The 24,634-nt window shown below is 41.1% G+C and overlaps 1 protein-coding gene across 1 annotated transcript in view; it reads right to left on the reverse strand.

The window, feature by feature from the left end:
* sik2b (salt-inducible kinase 2b) overlaps positions 1-24,634 on the reverse strand; it is a 141,349-nt gene that overhangs the window by 97,142 nt on the left and 19,573 nt on the right. Inside the window, exon 2 of the mRNA XM_072593267.1 lies at positions 5,111-5,227. Coding sequence (XP_072449368.1) covers positions 5,111-5,227 — 117 coding nt within the window. The remainder of the gene's footprint in view (positions 1-5,110; positions 5,228-24,634) is intronic.

A 24,634-nucleotide genomic window follows, 5' to 3' on the forward strand; every position in this document is an offset into this window, starting at 1 on the left:
TTAGCGAGTAATAATCCAGGCTACCTGCGGTGCCCAAAGAGGCAGGAATCAAGCTTTCGTACCTATGCTGGACAAAGTCAAGGTCTGGTCTCTACTGAGTTTGGAAAGGCAGCCCCTACCCCAATTCCTGGCCATCACGTGCAGGCACTGACTAATTACTCGGCTTCCCATAAGGGCACCAGCCACAGACTCCCACCAGATGGGGAGTGAAGTGAAACAGACATTCCAGAGTTCCCAGCTGGGTTTCTCTGTTTCCTTTCATCCAAAAACCTGTTTCTACAAGTAAAGCCTCCCATTATGTTTAAATTTAACCCTGTTGCATTGCATAGCAGCAAGTGGCTCAAATGTGACCCATTAAACCTGACACAGATGGAAATAATTGCATGCAAATTGACATTTGCCATTTTTACATGGGGACATACTTGGAGATGAACATTGCAGCACTGGCTGTCTCTCACTTCAATGGAGTTGCTCTCTTACTCACTCAGTTCCTGTTTCCAATCTGTTTTCTCTTCTTTCCTAGTCAACTGGATTTTCCCTGAAGACTGCAAGTCTCAGCACTCTCTCTATTAAGCAAATCTATAAATCGCTGTGGAAGTCTTTGGCCACAAGGGAAAGAAGAGAAAGATCATCTTTACAGAGGTGGATGTGAAAGAGTCTTTTCTTTTCTCTGAAGTGTGTGCTCACTGTGAGAAATATCAATGGAGTACAGTGGATTTTGGGGTCTCAATTTCACACCGATCTGTAGGCCCATTTACATTTTTAAAATAATATAATCTCTCTTATCTACACCATAACTGTTCTGGGAGCATCTGATGCAACCCTGAGGAGTGGACTTTCATGAACTCAAATGTCTGAAGATGGGTAGGCAGACAGAAAAACAAAAGTGGTAAAACAAAAAAGGCATGTAAAGTTGGTGTTCACTGGCTGCTTGAAGATCTCCCCCTACCTGAGGTTTAAAGCAGGCACTCTGATGCTTTTGCAAGGTCTTCAACTCTGTGGATAAGCCTTGAAGTGCCCCAATTCCACACGCCTTCCACTGGTAGCCATGCTCAGCCTCATTGCACAATCTCCTTTCTCACTAGTTAGAAAACATCTCTCCGTTATCTCATCGGATGACATGAGACTGCCAGTCAACCTTTCTTCCCAATTCCTTTAAATTTTCCTAAATCAAAAACTTGCTTTTTCCTGCTCCTGATTGTTCGGTCATGTCATGGAGGTTCCAAGGCAATTCTAGAAGGTTGGCAGGCCTCAGATCCCTAGCAAGAAGCAGTTTTTCTTCTCAAAAAGAAATATGCTGTTTCAAGAACTGCTGACTATGAAGTTGGATGCAGAAGCAGCCGATATTTTTGCTTTTCCATCTTTGAAGAATCAAGACGAATCAGAGTGCAACTACTGACCCCATAAGAGGACTCAAGCCCAATTCCGGCTCATGCTTGCCACCAGTCTTGAATCCTCTCACTTGTACCAGCCGCCGATTAAGTGTGGGAGCTAACCAATTTCCCATCCTCACATGGTGATCGTGGCTTGTTGGTTGCAAGCTGGTACGGGTTGACCTTCCAAGTTCATAGCAATCTGTTGCCATTGTAATTGGGAAGCAGCAGTTCATTTGCAACATCTGCAGCTGTCCAATCCCCTGAGCAAACTAAAATCAGGCTCAGGGAAGGTTGCCATCATCACTCACAACAACACTCTCACAATGAGCTTTTGTACAAGACAACAAAAAAAAACTGAACAATTTATCCAAAGCCCTACAAATAATCTATGGCAGAGAATGCCAATGTGACTAATGCATCAAGTTTTATGGCAATTGTCATTTACTGCATATTTCCTCGTTGCATCAAACCTGCCATGACAAAGTAATGCCAGACAGTCTAGTCAAGGTTCCCAGTAATTGGGAATCCACATAAGAGAAAAAAAGAATGAACTACTGGAATGACAAACAAAGTATTAAGAAGCACCACACTTAATAACTTGATTATAGGAGCCAGACGATTTTCTTCAGTAACTGGGTTGAGACATGACTGAAAGATTAGGTATTTAAGGTTATGTGCTTCGATAAATTCTTACTTTATCAGTTGGCACTTTACCACTAGAGGAAACGTAATTGAAATGGATGTGTGGTAAATCAGAACAACCTGTCTGCCAAAAAAAAAATCCTAGACAAGATCAGCACAAACCAAAACATTGATAGTACAGACTGAAAACTAAAGCTTAGGAAAAGTCAAACTGAGCCCAATAAATGTCTGGTTCATCTCCTACTACATATTCTTTCAACTTGGTATAAATCTATGTGAATAAAATGCACACCATTCAAACAGGAGGATATTGGTAATGCCAAATGATTGATTGTACATTGAGACTACCAGGCAGAGATTGTTGAATTCATTTGCAATAGAAATGTAGAAGCTTCAATCCCATACTCAAAAGTTTTTTTTATTTTTCAGTTATTGTACCCACAAGTTTATGCCTGATTTTTAAATATAAAAGTGTCTTCATCTCTTATGACCCCACAATTTATTTTGTTTCCTGAACAGACTTCAAAAATGACTCCAAAGGCCCTCAATGACGGTTCATGGGACGTGTTCTTCATGAATGAGTCTTGGCATTACTCAAAAGGTAGAGGTTGTGGTGGACATTTGAGAGATGTTGACACAACAAAGAAAGACAATTGGTGGGAGACTCTTCTGGGTTCCAAAACTAATCTGCATTCTTGGATCAGTGTTATTAGATGACCTCTAAGTTTCATCAATCAATTGAAAAAAGCCCCAACAATCTGTTTGGTTCCAAAGGCAAATGTAAAAGGAAGCATTCTGTATGCAAGACATATGATAATGTTAATATTAAATTAACATATTACTCCAAATTAGATGAATTGTAGGTATTCATGCCTGTAAGTATTGCATACTTGGCTCTATTCTAAAAGGACTGAGACAATCTTAAAAAAGGACAATATCCATTTAAGGTGATATATTCATCTCCGCAAATTAATAATCAACAGATGGAATAATTACATAATGCAATTTATATGGAAAATAGAACTGTTGCTAACAGCAACACCATGCCCCAGACGAAAAAAAAAGGTACCTTTTCACAATCTTACCAATTGCATACACATTGAATAGACTGGCCATGAAACAGGAAAATTAGACAGGAGACTAAACAATGGAGTTATTATAACCCATTATTAATCACTGTTTCGGCCTCAGCTGGCGCATTGTGTCCAATTCTGGTCACCTCATTTTGGAAAGGATGTCATGACCTCGGGAGACGGAACAGAAATCTTACTGAAGTGATGCCAGAGATGAATGATTTCCGTTCACGTGGAGAAGCTAGAATTGTTCTCCTTAGTGCAAACAATCTATCGGGGAGATTTAGCTGCAGCATTCACAATTAAATGAGATTTTGATAGACAAAAAGGAAAATTAGTTCCCACTAGAAAAACAGCTGGGACAATAAGAGGGTACCATTTTAAAAATTATTAGCAAATGAGCCAGAGGAGAGACTGTGTTCAACGGATCTGCAATGTATTGTCTGAAAGGATGGCAGATTTAATAACAAAAACTTGAAAATGGGAATTTGATAAACATGAAAAGTACAAATACGCAGGCAGGAGGAAAGAGTGAAACTCATTAGACAGCTCTTTCAGTAGATCTGATACAGGTCAAATGGTCTCTTTCCAATAGAAACACTCCAAGGTTTTGGTCACTTTGAATTTGGATGGACACAAACTATGAACCATAAATCAGCAATTAGAATTAGTTTAAGCTTCAATCTTTCTTATATCCCATCAGCTTCAGTAGACACACAACTATTGCAAGCTTTGCAGATGATCGCAATTGACATAATCAATCTTATTTTCAAACTCATTTTAAATACTTTGACCTATGCTTAACTTTTTGGGGCACACTTTCAGTCACCTTCCTCAAAATTCCTCCTTCGCACTTCCTGCTTAAGTCCTCACTTTGCCAGTAAATCACCTCGGGAGATATCTAATTTTACAAAATATTTATGGGTTAATAGTAGCAAACAAAAAACCAAATGAGACCTGTAATGTATATAGTGTTGTGGGCAGCACGGTGGCACAGTGGTTAGCACTGCTGCCTCAGAGCACCGGAGACCCGGGTTCAATTCCCGCCTCAGGCGACTGTCTGTGTGGATTTTGCACATTCTCCCGGTGTCTGCATGGGTTTCCTCTGGGTGCTCTGGTTTCCTCCCACAGTCCAAAGATATGCAGGTTAGGTGAATTGGCCATGCTAAATTGCCCCTAGTGTTAGGTAAGGGGTAAACGTAGGGGTATGGGTGGGCTGCGCTTCGGCGGGGCGGTGTGGACTTGTTGGGCTGAAGGGCCTGTTTCCATACTGTAAGTAATCAAAAAAATGTATAGCCAGCGATTTACTCCAAATCTATGCCAGTCTAGATAGGAATATAACATCAGATCCTTTTCAAATAACAGAACAAACATTTTCTGAATTGAATTATGCCCTTGCAAAGTGAACAATTTCCCATTCATTGAATTCCATAAGCTCTCCTATTGACTGCTCTGATCACAGCCCACTTACAGTACAATATCCCTGACCTGGGAACAGCACAGCTGGAAGTATATACCTGACCTTCAAGTGGCATGAGATTGGGTGGTGCAGTGTCCAAACTTGCAAGAATGATACCAGGGTGGGAAAGGGGAAGAGGAGGAGAATTAACTGATTGGACACTCACCTCCAAAAATAAATTGTAGATGGACGATGCCAATTGAAAACTTAGACATTAAATCAATAGGTTTTTAAAAGTTTAAGGGAAAAAAAAAAATCAGCAGATGGAATTCAGAAAACTCAGAAAAACTGTAATCTGAGTGAATGACAAAACAGGGGCTAAACAGTCCTGTTCATATGTTGTTTGAGAAGGTAATAAAATATACCAGATACAGCAAACAGGTTGGAAACAATTTTGCACAAGTCTAACTGGTTGGAATTCCGACCATCAATTGCTATCATCTTTGCTAAAGGGTTTCAAGGGAGTGTGGAACCAATTTCTCTGTCGATAGAAATTTCTCCCAGAAGGAGGAGGTGACCATGCTAATAGCATTGGAATGATACATTTAGATGTGCTGTACCTGATAGAGTTTGATGATGTGTGGATGATCCAGAAGCTTCATGATCTGCACTTCTCTGTAGATCTTCTCCAAGTTCACAGCATCCAGTTGAGACTTGTCAATGATTTTTATTGCAACCTGTGGCCGCCAATTGAAAGAGAAGAATTTGTCAACGTGTAAACTAAGTCAGTCCCAATTATTCTGAGCTACTGCTGTCTTAGGTTCTCAAAAATGTCAACGTCTCTTTCACCCTTCCACAAATATAAATTTTGAACATTAAAATTTTGACAAAAATTGCACAGCACATTCACGGATCTGTCTGCATTAAATGAAAAAAAAAGTCAGAAAAGGCTGGAAACAGGAGAAATTTGACTGGAGTCAGGTAAGGCTTGCTTTTGTTGTCATTACTTTGCTCATCAGAATTCAAACCCTAAGCTTGTGCATCCTGAAAACAAACTGTCTCCTACCAGAAACTCAGAGGCCAAAACAAAAATCACACAAACCTGGTCAGTGGAGGTGGGGATGGGTGTTGGGGCTGGGGGAGGGGGCAGTGTGGTTGGATCCGCAGCAGGGAGTGCTGCCTCATGGCTTGCAATGGCAAGATTTCAGCTCGTGACCCCTTTTGGGTCCCCACTTTAACAACATTCTCTCTCCCTTCCAGATGTCATTTCCCTCAAGCATTCCCTATCATTTTCCATTTTTAAAATTAGTTTTCCAGTATTTGCAAGCTCCTTTCGTTTGCTACTTAAAAAGGGAACATTTCTTTCAAGTTCATTTGTTCTCTTAACTGTGCCATTTACTTACAATTTACAACATGAACAAGATTAATTGAACTGAAATGCTTTATGCAAGCCAGCTGTAGAAACTGGAAGTGATGGAGTGTGCTCTCTGATACGGTGCTCGGTCACCCTCTGGCACCAGTTAACTAACAACACCAGGTCCGAATCAATCCCAGCTCAATTTTCAATAATTTACCTTCTCTATCAGCATGCAGGTCATTTGCTTGGACTAAAGCAGAACAGAAGAGAATGACTAAAGCCTATTTACTGTAAGTTGCCTACTTGGTGAAAGGCAAGTTTAATTAATTATTTAATTAATTAATAATCTGTTGCCCGGAATTTGGTGGAGGGCTTCCACAAGACATTCACATCAATTACGCAATGCAAGGTGCCTTGCTAGTGGTGTCCTGATCACTGGGACTAAAGGTTCAAATCTCATCTGCCACAAAAGTGCTAGAACATGCAGAAACCGATTGATTAAAACAAAAACAACAAATCTGAAAACAACCCAAAATGGTGTGAGCACTGAACCAATTCATCATTCACAAGCAAGGCCAGAAAGGCATAAAGGCATTAAGGCCAGCGACAATGATAAAGCTCATCTCTTGGACTACACAGTCAGACCACAATGGAAACAAGAATTCAAGTGTTTAGAATCGGAGCTCTGTTATACAGAATGTGTCATGATTGGAGGTCCATTTTCCTCCTTAGTTTCCATCGGTTCGTATTCATAAAGTAATGGGGGTACACCTTGTTAAAGCAGGTAAGCCACTGGTTTAGTGTGTCACTTTAATAAAAACAACAGTTCCCGAATAGCATGACACCTCCACGCTTATGCTTATTTACAGATTTTGGGGAGGGGGTGCTTGAAGCCACTATCTTCTCACTTAGAGACACCCGTATGACCTACTGAGCCAGTAAGTTCCAGTAATTGAAAGTTTTCTTTAAAGTCTTTCCCCTTATTTTGACACAGATTAGGCGGTCAATATTGACTCCCCTTTGAGAACGGTGAAGGTTGTTGAGGATCTGTGTTAGTGATGGTGACTACATGTTACAACCACGGAATCTAGCACATAATCCCACACTGGCTGCACCTGGAACTTTCCTGTGTCCTATGGAGTAAATAAAGGATAGCTACTACACAAGATAAATACATTTGTGTGGAAAAAGGGATTTGTGAATATCCAGCACAGGGATCAACTCAGGGGAGAGCTCACATCTCCAGTTTCAAGTATTCAGCCGTCACATCGACGGCCCTGGAAATCATTTGGAGCAGGATTAAACAGGCTACCCTACACACTCCACTCATTAAAAAGAGAAGTCAACTGAGTTGCGTTTATCTTAGACGCTAAACAGAATGGCCAGCATTTTGATTTGATTTATAATCAGATGTAATGAGATACAGTGAAAGTATTGTTTTGTGTGCTACCCAGCCAAACAATACCTTAAGTACATCATAGAACAGAATGCAGAATACAGTGTCATAGCTACAGAGAAAGATCAACTTTAATGTTTGAAAGGTTTGTTCATCAGTCTGATAACAGCATGGCAGAAGCTGCTCTTACATCGGTTGGTACAGGTTTTCAGACTTTATCTTCTGCCCGATAGAAGAGGGTCATAGAGAGTATACCCATGGTGGAAGGGGTCTTTATTATGTTGGCGGCTTTCCAAAGGTAGTGGGAAGCTTAGATGGAGTCAGTGGGTGGAAGGCTGGTTTGAGTGATGGACTGGATTGCACTCAACTCTAAATTTCCTGCAATCTTGGTCAAAGCAGTTGCCATACCAAGCTGCGTTGCTTTCGGATAGAATGCTTTCTATGGGGCTTTTATAAAAATTGGTAGGAGTTATTGCAGACATACTGAACTCCCTTAACCTTCTGAGGAAATAGAGAGAGTGTTATTGGTGTGCTTTCTTGACTGTAGCATCAACATGGATGGACCAGGACAAATTGTTTGTGATATTTATTCCTAGGAACTTCAAGCCCTCGACAACCTCCAGCTCAGCACCACTGATACAGACAGGGGTGTACCCTCCACTCCACTTCCTGACATCAATGGACAGCTCTTTCATTTTGTTGACATTGAGGGAGAGATTGTTGTCTTTCCACTGTGGCCACTAAGCTGTCTGTCTATCCCTCCCTGTACTGTCTCATCGTTGTTTGAGGTCTGACACTATGGTAATGTCATCAGCAAATTTGCATATGGCGTTAGAGCTGAATTCAGCCACACAGCTGTGAGCATGTAAGGAGTAAAGTAAGGGGCTGAGTACGCTCAGCCTTACCGTGAATCGGTGTTGAGAATTAGTGCAGAGGTGCTGTCACCTATCCTTACTGAGTGCAGTCTGCCAGTCAGGAAGTTGAGGATCCAGTTGCAGAGGGAGGAGCAGAATCCTAGATCTGAGAGTCTGAAGGTGAGTTTGGTTGGAATTATGGTGTTGAAGGTGAAGTTAAAGGAGTCTGATGTAGGTGTCCTTGTTATCCAAATGGGTCCAGAGAGGAGTGAAGGGCCAAGAATGAGGAGAATCCAATGAGGTAGGTCATTGCCTCCAAACTACTCCCAAACATTTGGAAGGTAGGGGAGGGTCCCCAGGCAAAAATTTCAAAGTTAAAGATGGGTAGACTTTTGTGTAGCTAACTCTTCAGGTTATGGGGTACGAGTGCTATTAACTGAATGGGAATTGGACTACTGCATAACTGAAATACCAGGAGAGTCTTGCAATTTGGAAAAAAGCAGCTGCTGCACATTTTTAGCTATGCAAAACAATATCGCATTTTTGGGAGATGCTTTGAGCTGGAGTGGCGGAGAGAGTGAGAGTGAAGGGACTTTTGCCTGACAACAGCCCTCGGATTGGCTGTGCTGAGCAACAAATTGCAGCTCAGAGTGCAAGGGCAGCAGAGACAGAGAGGCCGAATTGGAGGATATTTCTTTCTCTCTCTCCTCCTCCAGAGCAATAAATTCAAAATCCTCCTTTTCTCAAAAATCTATTACAAAGTGCATTATAACAAAAAGGGAGTTATTTTTTGTTATGACAAAACCTGGGTGTTAGAAAGACCATACCTTTTGGTTTCCTAATTTTGGATTGTAGACAAAAATGGCAGTGAAACTGCATCAAACCAAGGTGACATTGTAGTTTTAAAACAGGGCACTGGTACTCATTGTGAGTTGTAGGAGACTGGTGCTTCAGGCAAGATGTGTGCACATGTGCATAGGAGGAGGAGGAGGAGGAGGAGGAGGAGGAGGAGGAGGAGGAGGAGGAAAATTGCTGAACACATTGGCACCAGAAACATGTGCTCAGACTCTTGATTGGAAGAATCAAATCAGGACCAATTTTATGGGTCAGGAGTCATCAGCCGGATGACAACTCTGATAGGCTCCCAGGTAGGCGGGCAACCTGTCTTTGAACAGTACAGTGGTAGAAAGCCTCCAAATTCTAATAGGCAGTATCTTCATCTCTTTGAATAAAAATTAACATAGAATTAGAAAATAGTTGGCTCTTCTCACTTGCCATTTGCCGAAAGGTTGCTGCCTGTAATCAGCAGAGACCGTGAGACTGAACGATTAGTACATGTAAGAGAGGGCCTGCACTGCGCTGTACAGGCCCTTCAGCCCTCGATGTTGTGCCAGCCTAATTAGTGTGTCGACCTTCCTGTCTTTGCAGTAAAAAAATTTTTTTAAAAACGGGTGGTTGGTGATCAGAAGGATTTGCATGAAGTGAAAGAATATCTGAATGAATCATGTAGACTACTGCCTTGAGAGTGTTCCCCGAAAAGTTTCCTTTCCACCCACTCCATATATGTTTTATTGTTTGTCTATACCTGTCTGCATGTGCGTATAGGGGTTTAAGAATGATTAGAATTACAGGTTGATATTTTATATTTTGTTTGCCTATGGTTAAAACAGATTTATTTGCCATATTAAGTATGTTTTTAAATAAAGAAACGTGGTCAACTGTTCTCCATTAACCTGGAGTTCATCAGATAGGAAAATTGTGACTTCAGTAATTTGATCAAATCTGTATCCATTGTGATGGGCTCAAATATCAGCAAACATCCCCAAATGGGTCATAACAGTGTTAACTATTTTTGCTTTTAACCGGTTTATTCAGGCAAATGGATAATCTTCACAGAAGCCCTACAGTGTGACTGCAGGCCATTCGACCCACTGAGTTCACACCAGCCCTCAAGAGCATCCCACCTGGACGCACCCCACTACCTTTTCCCTATAAACATGCATTTCGAAAGATAACCGACATCCCTGGACTGTGGGCAGAAACTGGAGCACCCATCAGAAACCCATGCAGTCATGGGGAGAATGGTACTTTGTGTGGAATTTGCACAGAGGCTGGATTTGAACCTGGGTCCCTGGCATTGTATGGCAGCTGTTCTAACCAATGAGCCACTGTGCTACCCCAATCAGATCTTGAGAGTCTGATTGGGATTCTATATATTTTAGGACAGTTTGTGGAACAATGGGGCATGGTTATTGGCATCAAGATTAGAGTGGTGCTGGAAAAGCACAGCAGGTCAGGCAACATCTGATGAGCAGGAAAAAAAAATCGACTTTTCGGGCAAAAGCTCTTCATGAATCATTCTGAAGAAGGACTTTTGCCTAAAATGTCGATTTCCCTGCTCCTTGGATGATGCCTGACCTGCTGTGATTTTCCAGCATCACTCTAATCTTGACTCGGATCTCCTGTCCTCAACTTTTGCCATGGTTATTGGCGCAGTTTTCCCAGTAAATTGTGACAGTGGATAAATGAGGTTTAGTAAGATATAGATCAGCTATAGTTTAAAAATAAAAAGCGTTGAACTAGACTCGGGTGGTCGACTCCTGTTCCGACAATCCCAGGTACAGCTCTATTTGTTATGTCAGTAAAGATGCCAGTTATCCTCAACGTTGCTACAAACAGCCAGGGGTCGAATTAAGTAGTTGCATTTTTGGCTGGATGGTTGAAATTTTGCCCAAGATACTGGAAAGTATTAGTGATAATGCCTTCAGCCACTACAGCCTTAAAGATGGACAAACTTCTCTACATCTTCACAGAAGATACTTCTAACAACACTACCTCATTGTCCAAAACTTCAGATTAAATTAGATTCCCTACAGTGTGGGAACAGGCCCTTCAGCCCAACAAGTCCACACCAACCCTCTGAAGAGCAACCCAGCCAGACCCATTTCCCTCTGACTAATGCACCTAACAATTTAACATGGCCCATTCACCTGACCTGCACATCTTGGGACTGTGGGAGGAAACTGGAGCACCCGGAAGATACCCACGCAGACACGGAGAGAATTTGCAAACTCCACACAGACAGTTGCCCACGGCTGGAATTGAACCTGGGACCCTGGTGCTGTGAGGCAGCAGTGCTAACCACTGAGCCACCGTGTCACCCCTTAAGAAATGTGGGCTCGTCTGCGATTTGAAACCGGGATCTCTTGCATGTCTGCGCAGTAGAAGACCCAAAGTGAGAATCATACCCCTAGACCAATGAGCCATTTGTTAAATTTTGCTTGCAATACACCTTGTGACATTTTACCACATAAAAAGGTATGTGTTGTTCACTGTTCAATTCAAAAACAAAAAAATACTTACTCAACACTCAGAACCTGCTCTTTGTTTTTAAGGTTAAATTCTAGGTGGTAACAGTCCCAGCAGTGAGCCTCACTGGAAAAAATAATCTCTCAGGAAATCGCTGATACACCAACTGCAATATTCGGTCGATCAAAAAGAAAGCTGAGAGATTTAGATTGGAAAGCTATCCTCCACTTCAATCCCATTCAGCCATGCCTGTCTTAAGGGTTGATATTGCTGTCTGCAGTGCAGGAAATAAGCCGCATAAACCTTTTTGGAGAGTTAAATCCAACAAAAAAAAAATTAAAATATGAATAACATTGCTCTTCAAGAAAAAGGACTGTCACAGATGCAATGGGCTGAATGGCCTCCTGCTGTATTGGGCGATTCTATGATTTTTATGAGAAAAATAAACTGCTGTACTCATTAATGACAACAAAATGTTTAGTCTCGTGCTTATGAGGTTTCAAAGTATGGGAGTTATTGCAATCTAGAGGAGAAAACAAAATCAGATTTAACTGAAAGTGAGAGGGGAGCAGTGGGAGGGGGGATTTACATGAAGCATATGCACCTGGCAAAGACCTGCTGGAATGAAAGACCCTTTCTGTCTGAGTTCCATTATGTCTATATAATTCTATGACATGTGAAAAGAACACAACCTACTCGTTCTGTAACTGATAGGTCAGTACGGAGAACACTGCATGAAGGTTTCCTGGAAACGAGGGGCAAAAACTCTTACAGTAGCTGGACTCAGGCAGAAAAGTATCTCTAAAATTTGTGCACTGTGAATCAGTTGAATGATTCATCCTTGACACAAGAGTAACTCTGAGAAAGTGAGGACTGCAGATGCGAGCTGAAAACATTAGCTCTGCCAGACCTACAAATGTCATCCAACCCCTAGTAACTGGGAGAACTAATCGGAGAGGAAAAAGAACCATGAGTCACCACTTGGTCAAGTCATGAGGTTTCAGTTGAAAACCCTGTGCAAAGCCAGAAGGAGAAAACTCTGCTTTTAACTGAACTTATTAAGTTCAAACTGAAGTTAAACAGCAATCTAGTCTTCTGTGAAAGGTTTTTACAGTAAATTGAGGTGCATAAAAGAGCGAGGAGAGCACTGTTCTCTATATATCAATCAGAGAGACAGGGCTCAGAGCAGATTTGTAAAGGATACTTTTGTTTGGTTAAAAGAAACATGACACTGCAACAGAAATCACACTGAATCGTGTCCCTAACCGCAGATTGCGGTGGCTCAAGGACTCCCAAGCCCAACTGTTTGTTTTGTGGAATCCATCGACCACGTGTACATTGGTTGAATGTTTGCACTCCCTTTCTAGTTACCTAAAGAGCCTTTTGCTATGTTCCTGTCTGCGCTTACAGCCCCACGCTTCAGGGCCCCGGGGGTGAGGAGGGAAAGGAGCAGGTCAGGGATCTCCTAGTGGGCCTGGCCAGACCAACTACAAAAAGGCCCAAGCAGCAGGCCATGCTCACCACCTTCCCCTCTTCCGCAGCTATGCTCGAGCCCGGGCCTCACTGGAGAGGAAGCACACTGCGTCTACCGATGCGCTCAATGCCTTCAGGGAGAGGTGGACACGGCAGGGGAGTGGCTTTATTACACCACCACCCCCCCCCCCCCAATATTTTGATTAATCCCTATCCTTCCCCTTCATTTAAGCATTTAAGCATTGTCTTTATTGGGCTTTGCTTGTTACTGGATCCCTGGTCACATGGGTGTTTTCTTAGTGGTGGAAATATTGAATACTGAGCCACTGTGTACACACACACATACACCCTGAGTGCTGTGGAGCAAAAATGCGCATTACTGCTGTGCAGTGGTAGTGGGGACGGGGACTTAAATAAAAGAAAGAGAGGGAATTGGTCTTTGGACAAGTCATGGTTCTGTTAGTAACACTTTCCCCTCAGAGTCAGAAGGTCATGGATTTAATCCTACTTCAGGAACTTTAGCACCCATCTCAAAATTGCCCCTCAGCCCAGGTACAGAGGGAATACTGTCCTCTATCAGAGATGCTGCCTTTCAAAAGGGTGCATTAAATGGAGGTCCAATCATCACTTCCTGCATTGAGATAACTGCCCCATTGCCTTGTTTCAAAGGAGGGAAGGACAATTCTTCAGAGTCCTGGCTAGTATTTATTCCCCCCAGTCAACATCATTAAAAGCAAATTATCTTGTTATTACTGTTTGATGTACCTTGTTGTGCATAGATTTGTGGCTGTGTTCATGCCAGTACAATAGCAAACACACTCCAGGTGTACTTCATTGGCTATGAAGTACTTTGGGTAGCCTGGGGTCATAAAAAGGTGCTATATAAATGTAAATTGCCTTTTCACTTTAAACAAGCAAACATCGAATTACCAGGCTGCTCCTCTGCTTGAAGTAGCAATTACTGTACTCAAGTGCTCAGGCTGACTTCAAGTAACAGAAAGAATAGCTTTGATGCTTCATAAAGACAGTTTATTTTCCTCGGCTTTGTTTCATTTTTTTGTGTGAAAAAGCAAGGAGATGCAAGGTTTTGACTCTCAATCCCCTCCAGTTTCCAGCACTATTTTCTTTTATACTAAAAAAAACAGCTGTATCAGAGCTTTGGGGAACAGACTTGTTCTGAAAACTGATCATGTAGTTAGTTCTCAGACTCAGGTGAGGGAATTCACTGCGGGGGGGAAACTGCAATGAAAGGAGAAACCTTTTCCTTATTTGATGTGTAAATCTGGATCAATTCTAATTTTGGAAATGCCTCACACAGACTTTTTACAGCATTGAAACAGGCTATACTACCCGACAGGTCAAGTAATAGAAAGAGAGAGGAAAAAAAAAAAGAGGATCGTTCCCAAAACGTCTCTTGCAGAGTCCAAGTGCTTTGGCAATTACAAGATCAGCCTAGAGACAGCATTTCTGTATGGAATGACCTGATCTCTACTCCTGCTTATGCAGGCAAAGCAGCTAATGACAAACTGGATGTAGACCGTCTTTGGCAAGAACCAAGAAACCACAGGCTTGCAGGTTCTGGTGCTCATAATATTTACTCAACCTCCCCGTTTGACTGCAATTAATTGCTTTTTCTTCACTAAATTATCTTTTCAATCTTTGTTCTGTTCTTCATTCTCTTCTGAAGCCAGCCACTTGTAGATTTCAACCCTTGGCATCTCATCACATTCCAAGAAAAGTGGACATTGGGTGAAGGAGCGTGAATCTGTGTGCCAACATAATCGGTGTTGCATATTTTTGCACCCCAATTCCAACCAGCCTGATAGAATGATAAAGGTGCTCCTTCAGCTAGTCAATGTCTCCGTGCACTTGCCCAGCTAGCTAAGAACTGAATGCCAGAAGGGAGTTGGTTAACATCCCAGTTGGAGGGATGCCAACAGAAGCTCAACTGGAACTGAATTTAAAAGGAAGATAAACTTAACCAGGTTCCTGTTCCTGCTCTGTGATTTCTGCAGGTGAGGATAGATAAGAAAAAGGATAAGTCTCAGCTGAGAGACCAAACAGCAAAAACTGAATGCGCACAGGTCAAGCTTCCAACTTGGAAACCTGACATTTGGATGAGGGAAAGGAAGACATTAGTGAACCACAACAAGCAGTTTACAGTGTAATCTGATGAAGTCATCAGGCTGAAATTAATAATTGCTTCCCTGCCCACAGATGCTGCCTGACCTACCGAGATTTACCAGCACACTTTGCTCTTCGTTCATGTTTCCAGCATTCATAGCATTTTTGTTTTTGTAGGAGTTAAAACTTAACAGGAAAATGGTCTGACTTAAGGATCCCTTAAAGTATAGATGATTATGGGCATGTTTAAATAGAGACTCTCAAATATTGCAAGGTTGCTACAGAGAAACCAGTTGCTCTTCATATCAAGTAAATCAAAAAATGAAGAGGAGGAGGAGATCACTTCTCAAAATTAGAGCTAGTCTAAAAGGAAAATTCACAAAGCACTTTATCCTCACAAAGGGTAGTAGAAATTAGGCATCCTCATCCATAAAAAGTTATAGATTTTGAACATTTGAAGCTTTCAAAGACTGATCGAGTTTGTCAGAGAAAAAATATGAAGATATAGATCAATTAAATGATAGATCAGCCTCAACTGACTGAAAGGCCTCCTCCTGTTCCTTTTATTCCTGAAGAGGATCAATCTAATTGTGGACCACTTTCATTCTCTTCTTCCCTAAACTGCTTTGTTGCAATACCTCTTAAATCAATTTGGCTTCATTCTTTCAGTCACGTGGTCTTTCCTACTGTGCACAAACAGAATATTCACTCTCACCAATTAACTTTCCACACTTCTCAGCCATGTAAACTCTTCATGGTGATAAAAGCAGATTTCTGGGAAAGCTCAGCAGGTCTGGCAGAATCTGTGAACAGAAATCAGAGTTAGTGTTTCAGGTCCAGTGACCCTTCCACAGAACTGATGGTAGCTAGGAAAAGGTTGGTGTTTATACAGGAGACAGGGTTGGAGGGGGGAATAGAGCCCAAAAGACAGGGAAGAACAGTCAGACTAAGGAGTGGATAACAATCAAGCTAAGAGAGTGAATAGCTTTTAATGGGGACAGGTGGCTGACAATGGATATATGTAATTGCAAAATATGTGACAAGGCGTGGTGTGTGGAGATTGGGGTAAGGACCTGGGTGAAACTCAAACCCTAAAGTTGTTGAATTGGATATTGAGTCCAGGAAGCTCTGCAGCTCCCAAGTGAAAAAAAGTGAGGTGTTGTTCTTCAAACGTGCGCTGTGCTTCGCTGGAGCACTGCAGCAAGCCTGAGACAGAGACATTGGCCAGGGAACAAACTTTTCGCTGTTATCATTTGAGTACATGTAACAAAAAAGCTAATTTATCAAGATATAAAGCACTTGGAGGTTTTAGTACACCTTGGAGAGATTTTGAGCTAGCAATCTTTACACTCAAGAGTCAAAGGTTGGCAATCTTTAAATTACACTAGCTCAATTGTTTGGCTAGGAACTACTGAACTATCCAACTGACAGATTTATGGATACAACCCTTCTGTTGGGGTGAAGGCTGGCATGTACAATCATACAATGTACAGAAATTAAAAAAAACTGAACAGACCATATTATTTTTAAATGACCTAAAAGAAAATATTTGTTGCTCCAAATTAAAATTTGAAGGTAAAGGATTAGCCATAATTGTCCTGAAATGATGGAGCAATCTTCAGCAGGCCTACAGCTCCATTTCTATTTTCATATACATATGATTAAAGTAAAATAAAAAAAGGACCATTTAGACCCTTGCTAAGTTATCATAAACAAATGCTTCACCTTCACTATATTCTTAGTCACATTTCTCTACTTTTCCCTTGAGCAACAAAAATATAACTAAGGGCACAAGTATTCATCAAATTTATTCTTAAATGATCTACTTTACTCTGGTCTCAAAACACATTTGTGTTACTGGATTCCACTGCCTTATGACCTCATGTGAATTAAACTTCTCCCTCCCTGAGATGGAAGAATTAGACAGTATTTTTATTCAAAGAACTGATGAGGTGCCTCGAGCAGGTAGATTTTCTTTTCTCTGTGCAGATACTAGTGGATCGATTGGATTCTGGGATGGTCAGAGATGGAGAAAACAAATGATTCAGAGGAACTGCATTTGGTTTGCCAGCACAATTCCGTGATGATTTTTGTAAGCAGGATAAAGTATAAAAAGTCAGGATATCACCCTACAATGGGACATTGGTGAGACTGCACCCACAGCATCGGTTATAGTTTTGGCCTCCATGCTTAGCAGCTCAGACTGTTCACCAAGCTGATTCCTGGGAAGAAGGGGCTGTCTTATGAGGAAATGTTGAGCAAACTGGACTTAGGCTCATTTGGTGTTTTAAAGAATTGAATGGATCTTAGAGAAACATAATGGAGAGGTTCACAGGGTAGGTGCTGAGACAGTAGTAGTAGTAGTAGTAGTAGTAGTAGTAGTAGTAGTAGTAGTAGTAGTAGTAGTAGTAGTCAGTAAATCCCTCAAGACATGGTTTCATTTCTCACCTCATTAGATGGTGAGATTCGAATTAAAGTAATGTAATGGTCATAGAATGTCCCTCAGGGAAGGAAATCTGGTCGACATGGTACTCAGATCCACAGCTCTTGAAATGAATAGGAAGACGATCCCAAGACACAACCAGAAGAATTTTGCTTGTGTCTAGATTAAATCTTCCTCTTCTGGACAACACAGTTTAGAACAGATAATTGGTCAGTCACCTGATTTGTCATTTGCCAGGAATTGACTACATAACTATACAGCTAATAAATTCCTTTTGAAGTACCTTGAACAATATGGCAATATATGTGATGTTCAATAGGGTACAAGTTACTTGTCTGAAAACTGCTTTATCTGGGAATCTACATATATCCTGGAGTCAGGTTGGGAAGGTTCATCCTTCTAAACTCCAATCCAACATTAAAATAAAATCTAATGCAAATTAGATCACCTGCGACATCCACATCTCTCAGCATTTCAGAAATCTAGGTCACAGGGTTAATCTGCCAATCCACAATCTTTGGAAATGACACACACCTCACAGGCTCCAGACAGTGCTAAATACCCCAAAAATCAGCTCCCCAAAATTGGGCAAGGTTCTAAATTAAGGGGGGGTAGATATAGGACTGATGTTAGGGGTAGGTTCTTCACTCAGCGAGTCGTAAGTTCATGGAATGCCCTGCCAGTAGCAGTAGTGGACTCTCCCTCTTTATGGGTATTTAAGCGGGCATTGGATAGGTATATGGAGGATAGTGGGTTAGTGTAGGTTAGGTGGGCTTTGATCGGCGCAACATCGAGGGCCGAAGGGCCTGTACTGCGATGTATTCTTCTATGTTCTATGTTCCACTTCAGAACTGCATAGTTAGAAATCAAAACTGGCCTCATTTCTCCTCTCCACTTTCTTTAAAAGATTTGAGAGAGTTCTCACCAATTTATAACCTTAAATTCAGGAGTCAACTTTATTAATCACCTATAAACTCTCAAATCTATCAAAGCCATTATCAAAGCTGGACTCAAATGCACACAATATTCCAAATGTGTCCTTAATGCTGATCTACACAATGCTAGAACAATGTTTTTCTCAACTTATCACCAAATGTCCTTGGCGTGCTTACAGATTACAATATAGCCTTGTTGATAACAGTTTCATGTCAACTGTAAACTTAGACTGGATGGTCAGCTCTACATTTGCCTTCTTACCTTTATCTTAAAGCACTATCAAAGAGCAAAACTCTTAAGGGCAATTTAGCAAGTTAACAAGACAAAAGTGGTTTAGCAGAAGTAGTCGTTTGAGCAGCAGACACAATAGCTGTAGGATTCATCTGAAACAACTGCATAATGAACAAGCACTAAGCTGGAATCAGAGAAATGAGTAAAAAAAAAGGGTCAGCCTAAATGAAATAGCCTGGGTTGAGACCCAGGGAGAAAAAGCCATAAAACAAAACAACGTGTGGATACGATAATGGTCTGATTCGTCCTGTATTCTTCAAAATAGAGCTCCAAGTACTGTTGTTTTTCCTCTGTGGAATCAGTCAGAAATGATGATCTGCACAGAGGCACTACTGGGGAATTCCTGGAAGGATATGGTGGAAAAACGTAAAGTAACGAGGGCTGCAAAGTTCTAGGATAGCTGAAGTTTGTAAAAGGCGAAGGTGGGTTGGTTAGCAATTTGAAGACCAAATAATTCTTGAGGATTCAATTAAAAAGCCTCCTACTTTGAGCTGATTTTATGGAAGAACAAACTCCAAACAATTTTTTTTTAAAGCAGCCATTGTTCCTTTGTATTGTTAATATGGTTTCTCACAAGATATGGAGCTTTGACAGAAAAAAAATCTTGTAAATAGCCTTAGCCTATTTAGATCTAGTTTTAAAAAAAAAGCTGCTCTTTTTGAAGAGTATAATGAAGCCATTTTTTTGGGAATGTGAAGTCTCCACATTAAAAAGTAATTAGGACTTTAGAATGGGAGAGAAGATTAATATTTCTGAGAGGCGACAGTTCTTGAAACTTAAGAAGCAGAAGGAGGAACATGGTATTAATTAAATTAAGTAATGACTAGTGGTGAGCGGGAAGAGGAGGAGTCCAGGATGGAACAGTTACAATCTAGATATTTTCTTACAACTAGTTTTAAATATTTTCCTTTCTAAAGCATATTACAGCCAAAATAAAATACCTCTTAATGGAAGGATGACATTAGAAGATGGAATGTGTCCTTATCAAAAGCAGGAATCACAGGAAGTGTGTTCACAGTAAATGGTCTCTCCGCTATCCTGGCTACAGATTAAGTTAGAGAGAACAGATTTGGTCAAAAGGGATGTGGATACATTTCTACAAACAGACTGAACAAATCTGTCCAAATCACAAGAGTCAGAGCGTTTTTTTTGAAAAAAAAACAAAAACATTCTCCTGTTAAAACCCTGATGCAGAGAGAGAGTGTTCAAACTACTATAAAACCTCAACTCCCTGAAAAGAATGAATTCATAAGAATTCAGTAAAACAAGGAAGCATTTTTCTTTCAAAGCCATGAAATCAAGGGAGTGGAAATCACCATGATAAAAGGCCTATTTTCACCACCACCCCACCCCCAGGGAAAAGAAAAGAAGGCTAGATAGTTTAATGCACACGTTTTGACGTTAAAATTCCCCAAGGCCACTGACACATAGGAATTGTCACCAGTACTGGTCATTTTGGCAATGTGTTTACATACATAGGAGTTTTACTTTGAAAATAAAAATATAGATAAAAGGTACATTCTTAAACCAGGATTTTAAATGGCTGTTGGTCCTAATGAGTGACATTTGCAGGTCCATCTGGTCTTTGCCCCAGAGACCTCATTATGCTTGCGACACATTCCTGCAGCCACACAGTCTAATTGGAAAGTACTTTTAGGATCTTTCCAGCGATATGCAATACATTCAGTATCTTTTAAAAATAACAAAAATGGATAGATTGAAAAAAATTCAAAAAAAAAAGACTCATTTATGGATTTGCAAGTAAAATCTGTAAACCTCCACATCTCTATGGTTACATCAACAATATATTTCCCTGGCTGCATTAGTCATACAAATATCTGGATATTGCATCCTACTAGTGTCACACAAAACTCAATTCATAGAACTCAAAAGAAAGAATGCTATACATACTGGGATGCAGCTCAAGTCTAAAAGACAGAGCACTGCTTCAAACGGACAGTTACTACAAACTAGCAATAGTGCAAACCTCAGTTCAATGCTTGAGCAGAAGTTCTGTAGAATTAAAACAAAGAAAATACTTAGTTCTTGCTTTGCACAAGGAACCCTGAAAGAGTCAATTATGTACAATTCTTGCACAAGTACAACTGCTTTTGAATTAGATTGTGTAATGGTGAAGAAAGGTTTGTAATCTGTGCATTTTCTTTTAAGAGTTGGGAATTTAAAGTAGTTGCTTATGGGTGTTGGTATTCTTTTGTTCAAGAGGGTTTAAAAATTAACTTGGTGAGTCTTTCCAGAAGCATGATTTCATACCAGTATGTGTTAAAAGTGAAGCATCGTCAGACTGGACTCAAAACATTAACTGCTTTTCTCTCTCCACAGATGCTACCAGACCTGCTGAATTTCTCCAGTATTGTCTGAGCTAAGCCCAGATTTCCAGCATTTGCAGTGTTTTGTTTTTATTCAAGTCTTTAAATACAATTTTTATTTCAAGCCTCATGCCTGCAAAGGAGATGAATACAAAAAGGTCCACTCCCAGGATCTTACCAATAAAATAATCCTGCATCCTCCCATTTGAGGAGATTGCAACTTAACGCACACCCCAAGTAGAAATAATGTACCTCAGTTTGAGAACAGAGTGGAAAGAACTCAACAAAAACATGCCCTTTCATACCAATGCAGCAACATTAACATTCCATAGTGTGGCCCTTAGAGATTTACGCTCAAAAGTCCAATTTAGCTGTTTGCATTTTTTTTTGCCACATATTAATAGAAATATGATTAAGACGTTCACTGTAATAAATGGTCCTGTAATTAACTTTAATACACTAATTACATGGTGCATCATTTACAGACACAAGTAACTAAAGAGGCTGCATGGTGGCAGTGGTTAGCACTGCTGCCTCACAGCGCCAGAGACCTGGGTTCAATTCCCACCTCAGGCAACTGACTGTGTGCACATTCTCCCAGTGTCTGCGTGGGTTTCCTCCCACAGTCCAAAAATGTGCAGGTTAGGTGAATTGGCCATGCTAAGTTGCCCGTAGTGTTAGGTGAAGGGGTAAAGGTAGGGGAATGGGTCTGGGTGGGTTGCTCTTCGGAGGGTCGGTGTGGACTTGTTGGGCCGAAGGCCTGTTTCCACACTAAGTAATCAATCTAAAAAGTTTGTGCTAGTTACATCTGTTCTTTATTGAGCTTGTGCCATAACTGGATTTTAATATCTTTCCTTTGGTAGCAAAGTATTTTTGAAAGACTCGAGTTTGCATAGTGCCTCACCCTTCCCATCAGGCACACTTGACATGTGACAAATTATTAGCAAATGCACCTGAAAGTATGTGAATAAAAGGTGACAATTAATTTGTTAATTTGGAAACTTCCATGCAAAGGAGATACGTGATCAAATTGGTCCTTCATCTACATCAGTGAAGAAATCAAAGTTTGTCACCATGTCAAGCTCTTCACATTGTACCTCGGGGTCTTGTACATACACCTGGTGCAGAGGAGATTCTAGATTTGACATCACATCTGAAAAGACATCACTTCCCATGGTAAAGCACTCCGCATTCTACATTATAAAAAAGAGCTAGACAGTGCACTCAAGTCCAATAGTGAATACAAAAGAAGAGTTTTTGATGGAATGTGCCTGACACATTTAGTGATGTCCAGAATGTGATGCAGTTTGCTGCATTCATTCTTTACTCCATCCCAGAGAGCACAGCATCTGTTGTACACCAACAAGTTGAACATTATACAGACTGGTTATGAAGATAGTTGGTATCAGACACGATGGAGCACTTTAGATTTCTGAACAGTTTGAGTTATTGCACATTTCCCCACCAGATGGATTACTGTAGTTAGCTTGGATAACTTGTACAAGAGGGCATAACTACAAATTGAGGGGTGATAGATTAAGACTGATGTCAGAGGCAAGTTCTTTACACAGAGTGTTAAGGGCTTAGAATGTCCTACCTGCAAAGGTAGTCAACTCAGCCACATTAGGGAGATTTAAACATTCCTTAGATAAGCTCATGGATGATTTTGGGATAGTGTAGGGGGATGAGCTGAGAAAAGTCCACAGGTCAGCACAACATCGAAGGCCGAAGGGCCTGTTCTGCGCTGTATTGTTCTACGTTCTAACTCTTAAACAACATAAACCCGGATGTTAAGTTAGTTATACAACATAATTCCTACTTCCCAATGTAACAAATCTGCTTTGCCTCTTCCATTGGAGGAAGGTAAAGAAAGATCACATCAATTCATGTCAATAGGGCACACAATAGCAGATCTCCATTTATTTATTCAAATGAGAGAGAAAGACATTCATAATCAATTTAGAAAGATAAATTCCTGAATTAGCAACCCTGGTTTGCTGATGAATGAACAAGGGAAGGAAGATTTATTGTCCATTGTAGAGTACAAGGGACAACACAGTAAAGTACAGCGAAAAGTTTCAACTGTCACCACAATCCAGCGCTATTTTGAATAGTTTAATATAAAATATATAGCTGAAACAGGCCTTCATTTTCATTCCGCCACCATGAGCCTGCTGACCAGCGATACCTCCACCATCACCCCTCTGCTAGACCATCAGTTGCCACTCTTCAGGTGCTCTCTCTTCATCAATGGGCCCACCTTGCCGGCAGGCTGCCAATGCCTGGTTGCATGCTGGACGCACACCCTGGCACCATTGCCATCTCACTGATAACCAGGAGACCCCGGCTCTCAGTCTAACACAACGATAAGCTACCACCACTACCACGTTGATAACCAGGAGACCTTGGTTCTCAGTCTACCACAACCAGGAGCTACATTACCACCTCATGAATAACCAGGACCACCCTCCATCTGCGCTGCCAACTCACTGATAACCAGGAGTCCCTGCTCTGGGCCTACCACAACCAGGAATCCTTGGCTCCGCTGCCAGGCATTTAGCTCACCAAGAGGTTTCTCTGGCCACATTCCCTGCCGACAGGAAGAAGAAGAAAAACAAAAAGAAAGACAACAAAAAGGGAACAGAAAGAAGGGACGATGCAGCTGGTCCAGAGTGGACAGACCCAGGAGCCTGAATACTGCCTACCTTGCCAGAGCCCCCAACTTGGTGGAATATGCCAGTGGAGCATTGGTTCCGTTTGTATTAACTTTAAACTCATCTTCAACTTAAATTCTTCCACGGACTTCTGGCACCCCATATCAATATTCCTTCCAACCAAACACTCCTACACACCCTCTTACATCAGCCAACTCAATCCTCATTCTGGGAAAGGCAGCTCTTTTAGTTTTTGGAACGGCCTCCTGTAATCACTTTCCACATTACATTCTTACCTACCTACAGAGGGCTCTTTAGTGTTGAATCCCACTGATCCCCGCCAAGCCCTTTCTCCACCCCTCTCCTGCAGTCTGCTGCACTCTGAAGCAATTTTTGTACACATGAAAGAACTTCAGGAATGCAAGTTGTGGTATTGCAATTAAAGGCACTTGCAATGGAGTTTGACAAGTTTCCAAGTAAAATTAATTTTCAGGGAGTGGTGGAGAAAACGACAAACGTTGCATTGATGTAGTTGACATGTTGCATGGATCAGACTGCAGTTCAGAAACCCACACTGGTTAATGATCACCTTACGTTGGCTTCTGCAGAGTTAGCAGTCATTTAGATAAACTACTACTGAAGCAAACAGAGACATGTTTTGCAATAATGCTGGCGTGAGCTTACTCAATAACCTAAAAAGTAGGAAAGCTCTTCACTTGAGTCAATTTTTAGTTCTTCTGTTCAAACCACACTAAAACAATTGGAAAATATTAATTTACTTGTAAATCTGTGTCACTATTCATGGAAACGGAGGTGAAACAGTATTTTTTTTTAAACTCATCGATGGGATGTGGGCATTGCTGGCAAGGCCTACATGAATTGTCCAAAGGACAGTTCCGAGCCAACCACATTGCTGTGCGTCTAGAGTCAAAATCTGGCATCCTTACCTGGACCAAGTTTATTTCCTAAAAGGAAAGCGA

Source organism: Chiloscyllium punctatum, chromosome 23 (assembly GCF_047496795.1).
Source record: "Chiloscyllium punctatum isolate Juve2018m chromosome 23, sChiPun1.3, whole genome shotgun sequence".
Lineage (NCBI taxonomy): Eukaryota > Metazoa > Chordata > Chondrichthyes > Orectolobiformes > Hemiscylliidae > Chiloscyllium > Chiloscyllium punctatum.